We start from the raw sequence: 18,975 nt of genomic DNA, 5'->3' as shown, positions 1-18,975 counted from the left end.
TTCTGTCGCTATTTTCAATGTCTCCTTTCATAGGATTAAAGCATGAGTTTCTAAATACTCGGTGGAGATTTAACCATTCAAGGTTTATTTTGCTCCACTGATGTCTCCCAAGTGAACGCATTTGGCTGGGCCCTTCATTTGGGGGGAAGAAATATTTATTTAGGTTGGGATTTGTATAAATGCCTAATTATGGGTATAGGTTGAAATTAGGAACTGTAAGCTTTCTGAAGAATCTTAACATTAGGCTGTTTCTTTCTCAGGGATGGAGATCCTGGATTAAATTTTTCTTTCTTACTTTGTCTTGATAGAGTTCCTTCTCTACGACCCCTTTCTTCCTTTCGGCTGTGGTCTCTTCCTAGCCACCTACTCACTCACTCACTTTCCATTTGTTATAATATTTGCACAATTGTTCACAAGTAGCTTTTGTCTTTGTCTCACCAAGCTTTGGGCATGTCACTCCTTTTCCAAGATGCCAAAGAATGAATTACATTATTGCTTGCAAAGAACATGAGGTCAGAAGTATGGATTTCTGAAAGACTGATTCTTTTCACTAAGTAATCCTGCTTGGAGAGGACCTTTTGAGTCCCCACAGGCAGGCCATGAGAGGAAACCTCGTGCTCTGTTTATATGATAGGAGGCTCTTGTGTATTAATATCTGATGACTCCCATGCTGACTTCAAGAAAATGTGTCTGTTTTGTAAAAGAGTGGCCTTACTTCAATTACTATTTTTTCTCTTCTTTTCTTGAGAACAATTTTGCAAGCTTATTCTGACTTGAAATTATGATTTTTATGTTCATTTCCTCTTCTTTAATGCATGCCATTGTATCTCAAACTTGCCCAACCACTGGAATCACCAGTAGTGGTGAAAAATGGAGATTCTTAGATTATTCCTCTGGAACAGTGATCCTTTTGGTCTAACAAGTTTCCTGAAACCAGTGTTTTAGCAAATGCCCCATGTGGATCTTAAGATCCAGCAAATTTTGGACTCACTGGAATGTGACTTTGAGTCTTATCCCTTGCTCTCCCCACCAACACTATGGTGTGTAATAATTGTGGGTCTGTGTATGGGAGAGTGAAATGCAGTGAAATAGCATGTTAAAGGTACAGATATAGTCATTATTCATAGTATATTCATATGTGTAAGATGCCATTGTAAGTGTGAGATGAAAGAAATAGTGATGTTATCGTGAAACATTGTCTCACCTCTTCCATGCAACATTCTAATTTATGATTTTTCAAAGACTCCATTATAACTCAGAGTCTCTGAATTTTCCTTTACTAGTTCACTGATTACCAAAGCTATGTCATCCATGGCTGCCTGGAGAATAACCCAACCTTGGAGAGATCTATTGCTTTATTTAATGGAATCTCTAAGTGGGTCCAGTTGATGGTTCTTAGCAAACCAACTCCTCAGCAAAGAGCAGAAGTCATCACAAAGTTTATCAATGTTGCCAAGGTATGTATGTCTATTAATTAGACTGGGATTCTTAAAGGGTTCCAGATATTCATTCACTTGGTTGAGAAAAGTCATTGAAGAAATTTGGAATTCACAATGTAGAAGGCAATTAAACTACCCATAAATGTCTAATGAACAAATATACTTCTCTCATGCAAGAAGATTGCTTTTAATTGGCAACACTTGGAAGTATTTAATGTAGCTATGTTCTGTGAAAGGATTGGTATATTTTTCTAGTGAGTTTCATTTGTATTTCATTTTGAATTGATATTGTTTTTCCTACATCCTTGTTATTAAAATTGTACATGACTTCATCTGCACTGCCAAAAGGTGAGAATAATTCAAAAATTGTTACAAAGTATTGAAGTTAACATTTTTTTATTGCAGAAGCTCCTTCAGCTCAAAAATTTTAACACCCTGATGGCAGTGGTGGGAGGCCTCAGTCATAGTTCCATTTCCCGGCTCAAAGAGACCCATTCTCATCTTTCTTCAGAAGTTACAAAGGTACAGTGAATCAGATCATAATCTCAAGTAAAAAATTTGCTTGGAAATTGTTTAGAGGTAGGATGATCCTAACAAATGTCACTCAGAAGGGGAAAGTTTTCTTCTTAGACAATAGGAGGTTATAGCCATACCTCCTGGAAAAACAGAAGTGGCAGCAAGTGTTTCAATACAAATGCTTTTAAACCCCATTAACATATTGTAGTTGTAAATATTAAAAAAATGTGTATTTGATGCTTGCTATGTGATTGGTGGGGTGGCAAAGTGTCAGACACGACTGAGCGACTGAACTGAACTAAACTGATGTGATTGGTATTGTGAAATACATGAAGGTTACAAGGCAAATAAGACAGATATCATTCCTGTTATCCCCTCCTCAAATGAAGTCATTGAACACCTGGTCTCTTCATAGCACTGGATTCAACATTGTATCTTGTATCTTCCATGGTAGAAGATACAAAAGAAGAGGGAGGAGACAGAAAGAAATCTTTTGTATAGAAAGCCTTCAGATTTATAGCTGAGTTTCCAGGAACAAAAATAATTTAAAACAACTATTGTTTCCCAAACTGAACTTTTTCCAGACCACAATTAAATTTTTCCTTATTGAGCAAAAAAGAACATTTCATCCTTATGAAAAGATTTCTCTGTAAAAGCGTACTTTGCTATATCAGTAAGGACACTTTCAGCTATAAGTTAAAAAAAAATCTTGGAATTGCCTAAATAATAAGGAAATGGATTGTGTCACATACCTGGAAAGTCCAGAGGCAAGGCCAAGTCCACTCATGGGCTGATCAGAACTCTGGCTCAATTGCTCTGAATTCCTCTGAGTGTGAGGTTTTTGTTTTTGTTATTCATCAGACTGATTTCCCTCCTGACTGGGTTGTCTGCAACAATGGAAAAATTTTGCTCTTTTGTTTATGAAAGTTGGAAGTAGGGAAAACCCCTCTTTAGCTTTGCCCCCATGGAATAAAGACCTTCTTTTTTAGGCAGATTGGCCCATCTGAAATCACATGCCCCACCCCTGGGCCAATAATAGTATCCAGAGGAATACAACATGTAGATTGGCTTAACTCTGTATTCCTGAGCCAATCATAAACCAGAGGGATGAAATTATGATGATGGTAGATCAGAACGTATGCTTGGACTTGGGCATGGAAATTGCTCCATCTGAGACACATGGGAAAGAGTATACTAGTCAAAGTTAGGGTCTATTAGGAAGGTCTGGTTGCCGTTAGACAACCAACAATAACTTGTTCATATGAACAGGAGAATTTAAGCCACAGAAGCACTGCTGACTGACCTCAAACACTGTACTCATTTCAAGTATAATGGGGCTCATTATGTGTTTCATTTTCCTTTAGATTAGTACTAAATTTCCAGTAGAGAGCAAAACATATTTTAAATGTGAAGAATAAGAACTCAATGGAAAAAAAACAGAAAAAAAAGAGATTTCAATGGAGGCTCATAGAGGCTTGGAACCACCAGTGTATATTGAAAAATTATTTATTCAAACTGCTCTTTCTTACAGAAAAAGAAAGCTAATGTCCCTAAAAGTGAAGTGACTTGCTTAAGGTCACCTTCTTACTTAGTGGCAGAGTCCAAAACCACAGCTATCTCACACATCAATATGACTGTTCCTGCCCCCATCCTGTCCCCTTCAAGTTATATCTTGAATGCAACTTTCTTGGAACTAGGAAATTTTAATATACCGCATATCTTAATATAATATATGCTTATTTTTTGGATTGTAATATTTCCATGAATTATTAAATACTTAAATAATGATGCCATTTAACATCTCAACATCCCTAGTAGGTAGGCAGAGGTGTGGGCTATTTCTGTTTTGTAGCAGAATGGAACAGGCTGTCCAATTCATAGTCAGGTTTTCTAACTTTCTTTTTCCTGTTTAGTATCTCCCTGCATCAATGTTGGTGCAATCAATACTTCTCTTGGTAGCAGAGGAATTTCCTAGCCACACACTGTTGGGCCTGGGGGTGGGCAGAAGGGAAGGCCGTTTGAAAATCTACTTTTCCATCTGTTCCCAGAACTGGAATGAAATGACGGAGCTGGTCTCCTCCAACGGCAATTACTGTAATTACCGCAAGGCTTTTGCCGACTGCGACGGCTTCAAAATTCCAATCCTTGGCGTCCACTTGAAAGACTTGATAGCAGTCCATGTCATTTTCCCAGACTGGACAGAGGAGAACAAAGTGAACATTGTGAAAATGCACCAGCTCTCTGTTACCCTGAGTGAACTGGTCTCCCTGCAGAATGCCTCTCACCACTTGGAACCCAACCTGGATTTGATCAACTTGCTCACGGTGAGTTCAACGGGCTGGAGTTTGTGCTCCAATAGACTGGAGCTTGAACCTCACCTCCCAGGGGATGCAGGAAGATCCCCACCAGCAGTTCACAGTGAGGGCAGGGGAGGGGTTGGATGCGGGGTCAGTGGTTGGGAAGAAATCTCAAAGGAGGAAGGGTGGGGAAGCCACACCTGTAATTTGTGTAAATTCATACTGTTAAATATGATCTCCAAGCAAAGAAAATTCAGTTTGCTTTGAGGGTCCCAGTCTCTGCCCCCATAGCTCTGGTCTCTGGAGTTCTTAGAGAGGCCCTTCAGCTCTGTCCTCGGTGCCTCACAATCCTGCCTCACACTCACCTAATTCATCACCCCCTTCCCTGTGCCCTCAGCTCACTGGCTTCTCCGGATCCTCACTGCACTGCTATAGCTGAAGCCTGGAGTAAAGCAGGAACCTCCTCTGAGACCTCCCTGCCCCCACTCCCACCAACCTCCCCTAACCACCAGAAGCACTTCCCAGTCTGGCCCTGGAGGCCCTTCAGGACTTGTTTTCTGACTCTTAGTCTCCCTGTTGCTGATCACCCGATCCCACATCACACCTGCTTTGAGGAGTATGGGACTTACGCTTTTCACCATTAATTGCTGCCTTCTACTTTCTAGCCATTGCATTTTCTTGGAAAATCCTTTCCTTACCCCTCCATCCCAACCTCCACCCCCCACCCCATGACTAGCTTAAATTTAAATGCCTCTCTCTTTATTTAAATGCTCTCCGGGAGCCTTCTGTTTCCCTCCAAAGCAGTAATGCATCTGTCACCTGTGTTGCCCTTGCACTTTGTACTTTCTTATCTATAGGAGGTACCACTTGACATTAGGGTTTTTTTTTTTTTTCTGTCTACTTGCCTTATGCATCGCATGTCCACAACACCTTTCATAGTACCTGGCATATGTAGGGGCTCAACAGATGAACTGAATGCTATCTTTAGGAATGATGTAGGTTGGAAGAAATTAACCCACTTCTCATCATTTTGGGCATTAGTGGCACACACAGTTAGCCAGTTTCTAGGTCCTAGCACTTTTAGATACACAGGTGTGGAGAAGAGAATATTTCCCATTGGCTGCTTCTTTGTCAGGGGGACAAGAGGCATAAGCAAATTCTCTCAGCCTAGCTGAAACAAGTGGAGGAGTAACTTCCTTGTTTGGGTTTATGACACTGTAGCATTTGAAACTTGGCTGCAATACCGAATTAACTACTTCCTTCCAATGGCCATAGGAAATGAAAACAACAATCCCTCTGAAGCTTTGAAGGGCTAAAAAATCCTCTAGGGCTGCTGCATTGGAATAAGAGTGTGGTTCCTAGACCTTCTCACCCACTGTTCCTAGAACACATAATTGTCTACCAAAGAGTTGACCCCCTAGGTGTAGGCAATAATGGCAGCTGCCTTCTTCGTATAAAGCAGAAGTGGCCAACACACAGAAACACAAATCTCTTGGGGTTCAGATTGTGTGACAAATAATAAACACTGAGACATTCTCACTGGGGGCGGGGGGAACCTCACAATCACCCAGGCACCTGCATTTATTAGTCATTTGCCATGTAAATCTGTTTCTATGAATAAGTGACCAGAGTCGCAGCCCCAATCAGACTGTGTAAACCCACACACACAGGTGATGTCTGCAGACCAGTCTCAGGGTGTAGCCAAGGTTTCAGGTGTCTTTATTCAGACTGTCTCCCTGAGGTGGAGGATAACTTCACTTAGCAGCTGCCTACATCTGGGCAGTTTCTCATCTGGAAAAAAGATAATGATAGAGTAGGGGAGATAATTTTTAATTGTAAAGGCAGCAAGCAACATCATGACAGAGAAATCTTAAAGGATTTTGAATGAAATTTTGGGATGCCAATAGAAAATCTGAACTCCAGAAGTAAAAGCTAAGAAATAATTGGGTTTTACTGAGAAGGAAAGAAAAAAGAAAAAACCCTCAATCTCTAGCTATCTCTCTCTCTCTCAGAAACGGAAGGAAAATTTAGAAGCCACCAGGCATCACATTTAGTCAGAGCAGTGGTGGTAGACTGTAGTATCCTGGCCAGAATCCCTGATGGGAGATATAGCTGTTAACCTTGCCTCTGCAGTTTTTTAGCTTTGTCTCCTTGCTCACTGACTTTGGATTTTTTTTCCTAAAGAGTTTTGTGCTCATTTGTGAGGTCTCACCCAGTTCTAAACTTCTGTGGTTCTAGATGTAAGGAATGGTGGAGCCTTGGGACTAAGGAACCCTATCCCGTGGTTCCAGCCCAGCATGCATCAGGATAGCAGATTTCCAGAGATGCGCACAATCATCAAGTCAGCTCCTACTTGAAGCCAAGAGCCTTACTCTCCCCACAACCAAGGAGAGAGTTCATTCTTCCTGGCCATAGGCAGATTAATCTCCTCAGAATCAGGGTGGAGGAGGCTCCCAGGAGGTGTTCCCTGGAGCCCAGTGAACATTTCATGAACCACCTACTTGTTGGGATGAGAACCATGTGATTGATAGCAGCTGCCCAAATGCATGTGAGGTCATTTTTAGGCACAGCATTGAAGGGGTGATTCTTTCTGCTCCAAGACCCTAGGTCAAGTTTCTGCCTGAAGTGATTGCTTCTAAATATGGCCCCTGGTGAGGAAGCTGATATCAACTGCGAGCTCCAAAATATGTATAGCAATGCTTGAACTTTCTGTAGTAATCGATTCCAGTTTTCACAGCACTTTTCACATACATTGCCTCAGTAGATTCTCACACACACCCTGTGATGTAGTCTGGGTCGGTCAGAGGGCGTAACATCACCCCTGCTCCTTCCTGTTTTAGAAATGAAGAAGCTGAGAGTCATAAAGGACAAAAAAGCTTGCAAATAACCAACTTCTGAATGCCCAGTTTGGATGTTTCTCTCTCTCACGCTCTGATGGACATTTACTCAGTTATGTGGGAATATTGCTGATATTTATTTTATTTTGCATCTTTGAAACTTAAATAATCTCTCTTTTCATGGGTGTCAGTTGTGTCCAACTCTTTGCGACCCCGTGGACTGTACAGTCCATGGAATTCTCCAGGCCAGAATACTGGAGTGGGTAGCCTTTCCCTTCTCCAGGGGATCTTCCCAACCCAGGGATCGAACCCAGGTCTCCCACATTGCAGATGGATTCTTTACCAGCTGAGCCACAAGGGAAGCCCAAGAATACTGGAGTGGGTAGCCTATCCCTCCTCCAGGGGATCTTCCTGACCCAGGAATCGAACCGGGGTCTCCTGCACTGCAGGCAGATTCTTTACCAACTGAGCTTTGAGGGAAGCATGTAAAGAACAAGTTAATTACAAAACAAAATCTATGTGAGCAGGGACTCTGTTTGCCATTTTTATGATCATAACCTTAGCCCCCCAAACAGCACTGGGCACATGAAGAAAAGGTGACCATACCACCAAACTGCTGTGATTTAGGTTATTCCCTGTTTGATGGAAGATCTGGAGAAGACCCTTTCCATTGTGATCCTAATTCATGTAACCAGGAGCTTTCAGACTGAGGCTTCTTGTTTTACGGTACATGAAATAGTCTGATTTTTTTTCATAGTATTTTTAGATCTATCAGTTACGTTTACCATTCTGAGTATATGCAAATAACTGGAAAGCCCCTGTATTTTTACAATTGAAGAAGAAGAGGAGGAGGAGGAGGGAGAGGAAGAGACAGAATTGTAAAAATTGTGAATGGAGATAATTTGATGATCAAGTGTGTGTTGTTTTACAATTCTCCAGTCAAGGCAATGTCAGTCCTAAGATGCAGACTAAATCCACAGCCATCTCTGCTGATAGGCTTGGATGTAAAAGCAACAACCTGAAACAGTGACTCAGAACATTTTTCAGAAACAACCAAACTTAAAATGTTAGACAGAAATTAACATTTTTAAAATCCCATTGACAAGCTGCCTCTATTATTAAAAAGCTGTGTAGGAAGTAGAGCAGGGCCATAAGGCCCCAAGGAGATCCAAGAAAGCAAGTAAGATTGTGACTGGGAAAGCAGAGCGATGGCAGGACTGACCCAGATGGCAGCTGTGTATTCATGGTTGAACACTGTGGCTGCTATATTGATTGGAAGCCAAACCCTGCAGTTCCCTTCTGTGTGACCCTCTGAAACAAACTGCAGTGGACACATACTAGCTCATTTAATCTTCCCAAAAATCCTGGGAGGGAACTATTATTGATTCCCATTTTACAGATTGAGACAGACTCTAAAGGCTAAAACTAACACAACATTGTTAATCAACTATATTCCAGTAAAAAAAAAAAAATCTTTTTTAAAGGTTAATGACTTGCTTAGGTTCATACTGCCACTAATGAATGGAAAGCAAACCTTGGAAGAAAACCAAAACAGTTGCATCATGGAGTCAGCTATCTGTTCATTTGACACAAGAAAATCCCCAAGGATGTTCTGTATCTTTTGAAAGAGCATCGCCCCTCCTTGGTGTGTGGCATATTTAGGTTTTTGGTTGGATGTTCTTGCACTGCCATCTTCTCTTCTCCAGCAGATGCCAGTGCCATCATTAGAGGAAGAGTCAGGAGAACAGGAGCATACTCATTAAAGCCCGGGTTAACTCCTCATATCGAGTAATTCGGAAGGAAGAAGTCACTCAGTTTTCTAGGTGGCATTCACAATGCAAGGTAGCGAACTAGGACAGGGATTATGGGGGCAGAAAAGACAGGAATGCTCTTTGCTTTCGTGAGGCTTGGAGATCAGCAGAGTCTTCTACTGTGGAATTTACAAAATGGTCAGCGACTTTTCATGGCAGATGTGCTTTATTTGACCCACAAGGACACATAAAAATTTTTTTATTATTAGATGCTAGTGCTTAAAATGGGAGTATTTCATATAACAGTCCAGATCTGTGACTTCTTTTGATAAATTGGAAGATGTGGCAACTGTCAGACTGATGACAGTTTGCCTTAGCTGAGTAGTAGCTGTCCCCCATTCATCAGAGCTCACATCCGCCCCCTTGCTTCCCTAACCCAGAGATCCAGGGTCAGATTCCACTTACCAGCACAAATTTTTCTTATTGTTGGGCTAAGAGGAAAGATCCCCAAGTTAATCACATTGCAAAACTCTTTTGCCAAATTCTCCGTTGTACCAATGTCTCTATCACAATCTCCCTTTCACACATCTTCTTTTACTCCGTTATACGGTAGGCTGGCTCCTAAAAGCATTTGTTTGTGACATGGGGCTAGTTCCTTTCCAGCAAAAAGTCAGGGCCCCTGGAGGTAGAAGTGACCGCTCTTCAGGGGAAGGTGAATACAATGTGCATTCTTTGTGAGCAGGATTTTCCTGATCTGAAATGATACTGGGGTAATTTTGTAGTAAAGTCAGTTGTCAATTTTATTATGCTCAGAAAACACCTTTAGATGACAAAGTCTAGGTAAAGCAATACATGATCAGATGAGTGAAATTCTTAACTTACATGTTATGTTTAGTAGGTAGAATAGTGACTAGAATGGTCCTCACCATATATTAGGTGGCCGATAAATATTTGTTCAATGAACGCTGCAAGAATGCCGTTTTATAATGACAGCTTCTTCTTTTTTTAAAATGAGATAAAACAGAAAGATAAATTCTTCAAAGATATCCTTTGCCTCTGAGTTTTCTCTTGCTTCCTTCTTCTTTCTCTTCCCTCTCATTCCATACCCATACACATTAAGCCTTTATCTAATTTATCTAAACCTTTTTTTAATTGAGTTTTTAAAGTTTGAATTTTTTCCTAGGTAGAAAACGATTTAACTTTTTTGGCTGCGTCGGGTCTCAGTTGTGGCTCTTGCGGGCTGTTTCTTGGTGGTGTGCGTCGTCTCAGCCTGGTGGAATCTTTAACTGTGGCGCGTGGCCTTAGTCCCCCAACCAAAGATCGAACCTGCGTACCCTACTTTGGAATGCTTATTCTTAACAACTGGACTCCCAGGGAAGTCCCTAAGCTTTTATTTTTAGATGAAATATATTAAAGGAAATTTTTCATGCTTAAATGGTCAGAGAAAGGATAGGGCACATGGTTCTCTTCCCTGATGATGCCATGGTATGATTCATCTTAACAGTGAAGGGCATATATGGGAATTATCCAGGCTTATTTAAGTCTTATGCATTCTGTTTTAGGTGAATGAGACCATGCATTTTAAGGTTTTATAGATTTTATCCGTACTCTTCAGTCTTGGCATATGTTGTCATCCTTGCCTATCCTGTTTTTTCTCTCGGAAGGTCCCAGTTTACAAATTCCTCTGTGAATCCATTCTGATCTTTTCAGTCTTCCGTGGTCCCTCCACACAGTAATAAGAGTAGTTTTAGTAGCTGTAACAATAACAATGACAGCAACAACATCAGATTACATTTCCTGAGACTTCACTGTCTACCAGGCCCTGTGTGAAGTTGTCTACATGCAGTATTTCGTTTGATCCTGATAAAAATCCAGTTAGATAAGGGATTTTTGTGATCACTCCCATTTTACAGAAGTGGAAACTGAAGGTCAGAGAGAAAACAACTGGCTCAAGATCACAGAGTTAACTAGAGACAGGCTTAGGATTTGAGCTCAGGTCTCCAAAACCTCTCCGCCATGCTTATACACGCTGCTCCACGAAAAGTTCCTACAGCACTTATCGTGGGACAGCTTCCTCGCATTTAGCTTTTGTTGCCTTTTGTTGATATGAATATATCTTTTTGTGTTCAGGTCCTATTTATTCAAATAGTGTCAGGCCCTTGAGGGCAGAAATGACTTTATACCATTTTGTATCACCAGAACCTAGCACAATGCTCGGAAATAATAGAAACCTTTTAATTGCTCCTTTATTTCTACAGTTCTCTAATCAAACCTCTAAGACAGCACTGATTCCGTGTCCAAGTCTTATTTTATGCACTTGTCCTATTCTATAACATCAAGGATTCCTGATCTCTGGCTCTTAGGAGCTTGGTTCTTAGGAACTGCTCAATAATTATTGAGAAATTGAATCAATGGTTCTTAAATGCTGATGACCATACTAGGTTTAACTTTTTTCTTTTTGAAATTTCATTTCCACCTTAGCATGCTATCTTTTTAATGTTCTACGTTCAGTGCACTACGTTGGCCCCAAGCATTTGGTTTGAAGAAATTTCAGCAATGTAAATAAGTAAATAAATAATTCAGCATTCTGATTTATCCCTTCTAATTTGTTGTAGCTTTCTCTGGACCTCTATCACACAGAAGATGATATTTACAAACTATCACTGGTTCTGGAGCCTAGAAATTCTAAATCGGTAGGTATTGCTTTCTCTCTAAGGATTAGTGATAAACACCATTATTTGTCATTTATAATAATTGCCCATTACAATAGTGCTATGTGGTCTAAAGATTGAGGAATATAAAAAAATCTATATTCTCATTTTACCAGTGGAACAGCTTAGCCCTGACAGATAATTATCTCTTCACTTCACAGGCTAATAAAGAAAAACATCATTTCCAATTACTCTGTTTTATTCTTGATCTTCCATGTTTCTTCTGAGAACTACCTACATATAGGGCTAAAAGAAAAGAAGTGGTAATAATAACTCGTCTTAATGTTAAAGATCATTCTGACCCTTCCAGGCTTTTTTAAAAGCCTATTCAACATAAAATTAGGTTTAATAAATTTTAAATACCCTAATCATAAATCACAAATTTCTCTACTAATGATTGACCCAACTCAGAATTTCAATATCTCATTAGGATAGCACCTCACTTAATTGATAGTTGACTCAGTAAAGAAGCATTATACAATGAATTGAAGAAATTGTATTACTGAGTGTACACTGCTCATTACTTTTAGCAAGTAGACTGTAGCTCAGATATGTTTTACACTGGGAAGAAAAATATCAGGATGAATATGAAACTTACAATAAGGATGAAGTTTGCATGATGAAGAAAAAATTTCTATCTGTTTCTTATATATATATATCCTGAGATCAGTTTTCTTACAAATGTCTCGTTCATTACCTTCATTCCAGTTGAGTTCTGTGGTGTGTTGCCAGCAACTCTAGACTCCAAGTCTGTCCATCTGATAATACCCACTACAATTCTGAACCATTGAACTGAAAGAGGCAGAATGACTGTGAATGCTGTTCACAGCGAAGGGCAGGTGGGAGAGCATAAACTTGAGTGTGAGTCAGTTGACCCAGTAGCATCTGTTCTTAAAATAATGAGTGGTGTTTCCATCACTATGTTCCCCTCCTTGCCAGTCCCAAGAGGCTCATCTTCTGGGGACACTGCAGAACTCAGCCTTATGGAAAGATACAGCACAGACAAAGGGAGGGATTAGGGCCAGACTCTTCAAAATTAGCATGATAAAGAGAGCTAGAAAGAAAGGTGGACTTCCCAGGTGGTGCAGTGGTAAAGAATCTGCCTGCCAATGCAGGAGATGAAGGTTTGATCCCCAGGTCGGAAAGATCCCCTAGAATAAGAAATGACAACCCACTCCAGTGTTCTTGCCTGGGAAATCCCATGGACAGAGGAGACTGGCACGCTACAGTCCATGGGGTCACAAAGAGTCGGACACAACTGAGCACAAATACAAGCAAGAAAGAAAAGTAATGTTACTGAAAAAGGGAATTCATAAGCTTCTCTTTCATTCCATAGCTCTGGTGTGATGAAGCTGTCCTGTACGTGCGTACACAGCATTGCCACCTCCTGACACCTTCCTTTATCTGTAACCAGGCGTCTTAATTGCTGCCTGTTGGTTGTTGAATGCCTGGCAGGTCATAATATGTATGTTATCTCATTGACTCTGTTAAGCAATGAGATAACTCACAGAGTCTAGTGAGCATAGGTATCTTCGACACAGCCAGTAAGCAGGAGAATTTGGATTCCTCTTGGGACTGTCTGGCTTCATCACCTGTGCTTTTTCCTATGATGCTTCTCATCATTTCCCCACCATCTCTTGTTCAGAAACAGGGTAGGACCATGTTAGCATACATGCCTGATTTGTGCCCTTTAGATTTACTTTATTTTCAGTATCAAGTTTTGCCAATTTTAGGAGATATTTCCATTATATATATATATATAAATCTTTAAAAAGTATTTTTTTATTTGATTGCACCAGGTCCCAGTTGTGGCAAATGGGATCTTTGCAAAACATAGGATATAGTTCCCTGACCAGGAATTGAACCTGGGCCCCCTACATTGGAAGCATGGAGTCTTAGCCACGGGACTACCAGGGAAGTCCCAAAAAAGGGTTTTTATCTCTTATCAAAGCAGAAGCTTTTGAAGACCTTTCCAAGTGCTAAAATCCTGTGTTGTTTAGTCGCTCAGTCATGTCCAACTCTTTTATGACCCCATGGGCTGTAACCCACCAGGCTCTTCTGTCCTTAGGATTCTCCAGGCAAGTATACTGGAGCGGGTTGCCATTTCCTTCTCCAGGGGAATCTTCCTGACCCAGGGATCAGACCCCTGTGTCCTGCATTGGCAGGCATATTCTTTACCACTCCACCAGGGAAGCCCCCTAAAATGAAAATTCTATGAAAACACATTTCCCAATCCCTTTCTGTCTCTTCTCGAAGTGGAATGTCATCCTATTTTGTATTTAGTGTTTGATGCGTGTTGGGAAGTAGCTAACAATTTCCAGTCAAGATTATTACTGAGAGCCTGTAGCTTTAGCGTGCTTAAAGCTAGAGCTGGCCAACCTCACCTACTTAGTCTCAGAGCTTCTTGACCTTCTTCTGTTCACAATGGCATCCTCTGTGCCTCCTTAGTTTTTGTTTTACTTCATGTCTTAGCTTTTTCATGCTACCTCTAGGTCAAAAGAAATGCCTTATTTTTCTACTTATAGAATAGTTAGGTCCAAGTAACTAAATATGTATAAACATTGATATTCTAATGACTTAGTACCTGCTTGAAAAACACACACTGAAAAAGATATTATTTTTATTTCATTCTTAAATAACCACAAATACTAATGTTAGGCATTGTACAATTTCTTAAATCTTGGAATCATATTGATACTGTTATCCTTATTGCTTGTTCCAGATTGGTTTTTTGCTTCACAAAGATATGATATCATTGGTAGAAACATAGCGAGATTTAATGTGTGAATTTTGTAGTTTGTGTGGAGTCCAACAACTGTTGAGTATAGCTATATTTCCCTTGGAAGTTTGAAATATCTTCTGGTATCCCTCTGAGTTTATGAAAGTGCTTTGGGGAGAGGGTACCCCCCTCCTTGACCAAGTACCAAGGGAACCAAGGGTTTAGTCCTTTGTCATATCAATAAGATGAAAGACTTGACTGAAAGAGCTGAGATGGGAGTGTGTGTGTGTGTGTGTGTGTGTGAGAGAGAGAGAGACTGTGTGAAAGGGTGACCATATTCAGATGGCAGATATTTTTTGTTTTATTTGTAGCCCACATCCACCTTACAACATTAGTAGAGGCGTAAAACCATATAGTTACACCTCAGCTCCCCTTGCAAAAATGTTTGTTCCAAACTCAGTGTCCAATTAAAAAAAAAAAAATCTGCTAATGCATGTTTGTACGTAGGCGCCAGAAAAAATATTTCATTGCGTGAGAGTCCAAGGAAGAGGACACAACGTGCACAGCACTCTTGGCTGGTCTCCTGATAGGGCTGTTTTGTGCTTGTGTCGTATAAACGTATTATGCATTATTGCCACCATCTTCTCACATTCTTAAGTGAAAATATCTTGCAAGAAGGTGGTAACACCTTTGGAGAAAACAAGTTGCACTGAAGAGGGCTCAAGGGAGCTAGTGATTATTCAAACCATCAAGAAGTGATTAAGCATATTGAGAGAGATGCTGGCAAGATGGCATAAACTTGGCTGTGCACTGCGGCCTGCTTGCCGCACACACCTAATTTATCACTAGCCCTGAGTATTAAAGAGTTAGATAACTGATGTTTCATAGGCTTTCCATTATACAAAAAAAACCCCCCAAAACTGTATGGAATGTTATAGAGATGTTTACCAGTGTTTTAGTATTATTTAGGGAACTTGGATAGGATTTTTGGATGAGCAATGTTTTTTCTCCACCTAAAATAATGCAATCTAGGCTCCTGCTAAACAAAACACACTATCCAAATATGTATTTGGTTACAGATTAGATTCTACCGACAAAATATTCCATTAACAATGTTTTCGTTGATGCTTGTTTTAAAAACATTTAAGTGCGACACAAATATAATTTTCTACTGATGTGAACATGCAAAACTCATATGTCTTTCTCAGTGTCCCTGGTCCAGATTGCTCAAGGTCCCAGATAAAGTTGAAAAACGTGTGTGTTTTCCATGTGTAAAATAGCTAGCTAGTGGGAAGCTGCTGTCTGGCACAGGAAATTTAGCTTGATCCTCTGTGATGACCTAGAGGGGTGGGCTGAAGGTGGAAGGCAGGAGGCAGCCACAAGAAGGAGGGGATATATGCACACACGGAGCTGACTGACGTTGTTATACAGCAGAAACTAACACAACACTCTAAAGCAATCATACTCCAATTTAAAAAATTAATCAAAAAACTTTTTTTTAATGTGTGTGTTTTCTGTCAGCAGCCTACCTCCCCTACAACGCCCACCAAGCCTGTGGTGCCCCTGGAGTGGGCCTCAGGAGTGATGCCGAAGCCAGATCCTACAGTCATCAACAAGCACATAAGGAAATTAGTTGAGGTAAGTGAGCCCTAGGAGGCCCCTTTCTCTTTCCAGAATGTTCTCTGGTACCAGCCTAGGTATCAGCTGGAGTCCATTAAAACAGCCCTCTGGCAGGTAGGAGAAATTCAACAGACACTTAGCTCTGCCTGGCCATGGTTTCTGGGGGAAGACTCTCCCAGGAAGGCCCCCTTTCTCCTTTCTTTCTGTGGGTTCTCACTTGTCCAAATACTCACAGCTACTTAGAACTCCTGTCTTCCCCAGGCATTTGGCACATTTGTCATTGCCCCTGCAACCCAAAGGACTGTTTGAAGGTTAGAATCTACTCATTAAAAATCCACATGGGGGGACTTTCCTGGTGGTCCAGCGGTTAAGAATCCACCTTCCAATGCAGAGGATGCGGGTTCAATCCCTGGTGGGGGCACTAATATCCCACAGGCCACAGGGCAGTTTAAGCCTGTGAGCTGCAACTTCTAAGCCCATGTGCCACAATGAAGACCCAATGCAGTCAAAAAACAACAAGAAACAACCCACGTGGATCATAATAAAATGCTTGATAAATTGGTTACCTGAGGGTAGGAGGAAAATCCTGCAAGGAAATTGTTTCATCAGCTTTGTATGTATGGAGGTCTATGACACAGCAACATAATACCATTTAGGTAAGAAACATCACTAATGAAGGGCAAGATGATGTCAGAGTTTTCCATGGAAACAAAGAGTAGATGCACCAATGTGGGAAAGATGGAAAGTGCCTTTCTCAGGTGCTAGAAACTGTGATTATTGATTACACATCTACCTTCTAGGATCAGTATATCCTCAGGTACAATAGAAACAAGTCTTTGGTATAGAATGTACTCTTTGCTGGGAAAGAATGTTGACAGAAAAAGAATGTTCTACATCTTGGCTCATCCACAAAACCGTGAGGTGCTGATAGAAAAGTTTCATGGAGCATGTGAGGCAGAAAGGGAGGAAGGGGTGAGGGAAGATGATGAGAAAGCCATAAGGTCCAGGGGGGACCACATGATGATGTGGTAGTGACAGACCCCACTTGGAGCCAGAGAAAGTGGGCAGAGGATCCAGGGACATGGAATTGTGGCTCAGGAAAGTCTAGAATCAAGAAATAAAAGAGGTATTCTCTCTCCTACTCTTATGTCTGCTTTTCTCTGCATGCTCACTCCATTCTCTGCAGACAGGCCTTCTTTGCTCCACCTGCAGAGTCTATTTTGCCCCTCAGTACTTTATCTCTTTTCTCTAATTCCAATTTCATGGGGAAAGGTTGACCCGGTTTTGATAGGTTGAGTACCACTAATTTAATCAAATAAATGACTGGGTTTTACTTGAATTTCCATAATGAGTTTTATTCCACAAAAAATCTAACACTGTCTGTATAAATATGGGTATTAAAAGATACATTGTAAGCACTCCATAATAGTTAAATTTTAAGCAGTTTTGGTTTGAATAAGTACTGAAAATGAAACTTACAAAAAAAGTTCAGTTATCTATGGATAAACTTACAATGATGCCAAACAGTCATATTTTAATGAAGTAATTTGTTCATTTATTCATTGCCTACTTCCCAAAATACTCCTGAATCAGCCTGCAACCTAAGGCAATACAGATAAAATATAATAGAAACCACAGGGAAAGAGACAGAGATTCATTACAGCTAGACTCTAAGTCAAGTATTTGCATACATGTGTTTGCAGGGAGAACTCACAAATTTTTTTTAAATCCTAAGAGGGCAATAGAAAATTCTTTTTTATTTTTCTCTGATTATAAAGAAAGCCAGGGGAATTCCATTGGAAGTCCAGTGGTTAGGACTCAGCACTCTCACTGGCCCCAGGTTCAGTCCCTGGTTGGGGAATTAAGATCTTACAAGCCATGCGGTTAGGCCAAAAAAAAAAAAAGCCAGAAACATTGTGAATATTAATGTGTTACCTAAAACATAGAAAGTAGAAAGTTTTACTTTCAGGTCTTGGTATTTCTTCTGCCTAGGGATAATCACTGATAACTTGTAGATGATCTTGTATGACTTTATTCTACTCCCTCCATACATACACACACACATGCACATATATACATGTATATCTTTGAGCAAACTTGTTTAAGAACTCTGAATTCAGCTTTGCGCAGTGGCAGTATCGTAGTCAATGAGGTTTATCCGAGGTGCGATTATTGCTAATTGAAAAAAAAAAAAAAGAACTCTGAATTCTTATATATATATATAGATCTGTTTCGAGACTGTACTGTCTCTACTAAGTTATAATACCATGTTGTTTTGGCTAATGTAGCTTTGATTTCTGATAAGGTACACTGTCTCTCATTGCTCCTCAGTTTTTTTATTTGAAGTATAATTGACCTTCTAGGTGTTCTAGGTATTTGACATTTCTACACATTATAAAATGATCACCATAATAAGTCTGGTTACCAACTGTCACAATACAACGATATTAAAATATTATTGACTGTATTCCCCAAGCTGTGCTTTCCATCCCATGTCAAAACTGGAAGTTTTCACCTCTTAATTTCTCTTGCCTATTCTTTCATCCTCCCACTCCCCTCACCTCTGGCAACCACCTGTTTGTTCTCTGTATCTATGAGTCTGTTTCTGTTTTAATTTTGTTTGTTCATTTGTTTTTTGAATCCTACATATAAGTGAAATCATATGATATTTGACTTTCTCTGCCTGACTTATTCCACTTAGCATAATATTCTAAAGTCTTTCCATGTTGTCAAATAATGGCAAGTTTGCATCCTTTTTTTATGGCTGAATCTATTCCAGTTTATTCATATATCACATCTTCCTTATTCACTCAACACTTAGGTTGCTTCCATATCTTGGTTATTGTAAATAATGCTGGAATGAACATAGGGGTGTATATGTCTTTTTAAAAACAGATATTTTTGTTTTCTTTGGAAGAAATACACAAAAAGGAATTGATGGATTGTATGATAGTTCTATTTTTAATTTTTTGAGGAGCCTCCTTACTGTTTTCATAGTGGCTGCACCATTTTATAATCCCACCAAAAACAGCACATGAGGGTTCCCTTTTCTCTGCATCCTCAACAGCAGTTGTTGTTTGTTGTC

The 18,975-nt window shown here is 40.2% G+C and overlaps 1 protein-coding gene and 1 pseudogene across 6 annotated transcripts in view; both read left to right on the top strand.

Annotated features, from left to right (window-relative positions):
* The window catches only part of RASGRP3 (RAS guanyl releasing protein 3), a 111,776-nt gene that overhangs the window by 78,372 nt on the left and 14,429 nt on the right, over positions 1-18,975 (top strand). For 5 of the 6 annotated variants that reach the window (XM_061155613.1, XM_061155615.1, XM_061155616.1 and 2 more), the window contains 5 exons: positions 1,284-1,457; positions 1,845-1,961; positions 4,004-4,279; positions 11,456-11,533; positions 15,792-15,908. In XM_061155613.1, coding sequence (XP_061011596.1) covers positions 1,284-1,457; positions 1,845-1,961; positions 4,004-4,279; positions 11,456-11,533; positions 15,792-15,908 — 762 coding nt within the window. The remainder of the gene's footprint in view (positions 1-1,283; positions 1,458-1,844; positions 1,962-4,003; positions 4,280-11,455; positions 11,534-15,791; positions 15,909-18,975) is intronic. The other variant, XM_061155617.1, reaches the window with a different exon arrangement.
* LOC133065759 (U4 spliceosomal RNA) lies at positions 18,009-18,114 on the top strand (annotated as a pseudogene).

This window comes from Dama dama, chromosome 11 (assembly GCF_033118175.1).
Source record: "Dama dama isolate Ldn47 chromosome 11, ASM3311817v1, whole genome shotgun sequence".
NCBI classification, from domain to species: Eukaryota; Metazoa; Chordata; class Mammalia; order Artiodactyla; family Cervidae; genus Dama; species Dama dama.
The sequence above is the reverse complement of the archived record's forward strand: the minus strand, read 5'-3'. Positions and strand labels throughout refer to the sequence as shown.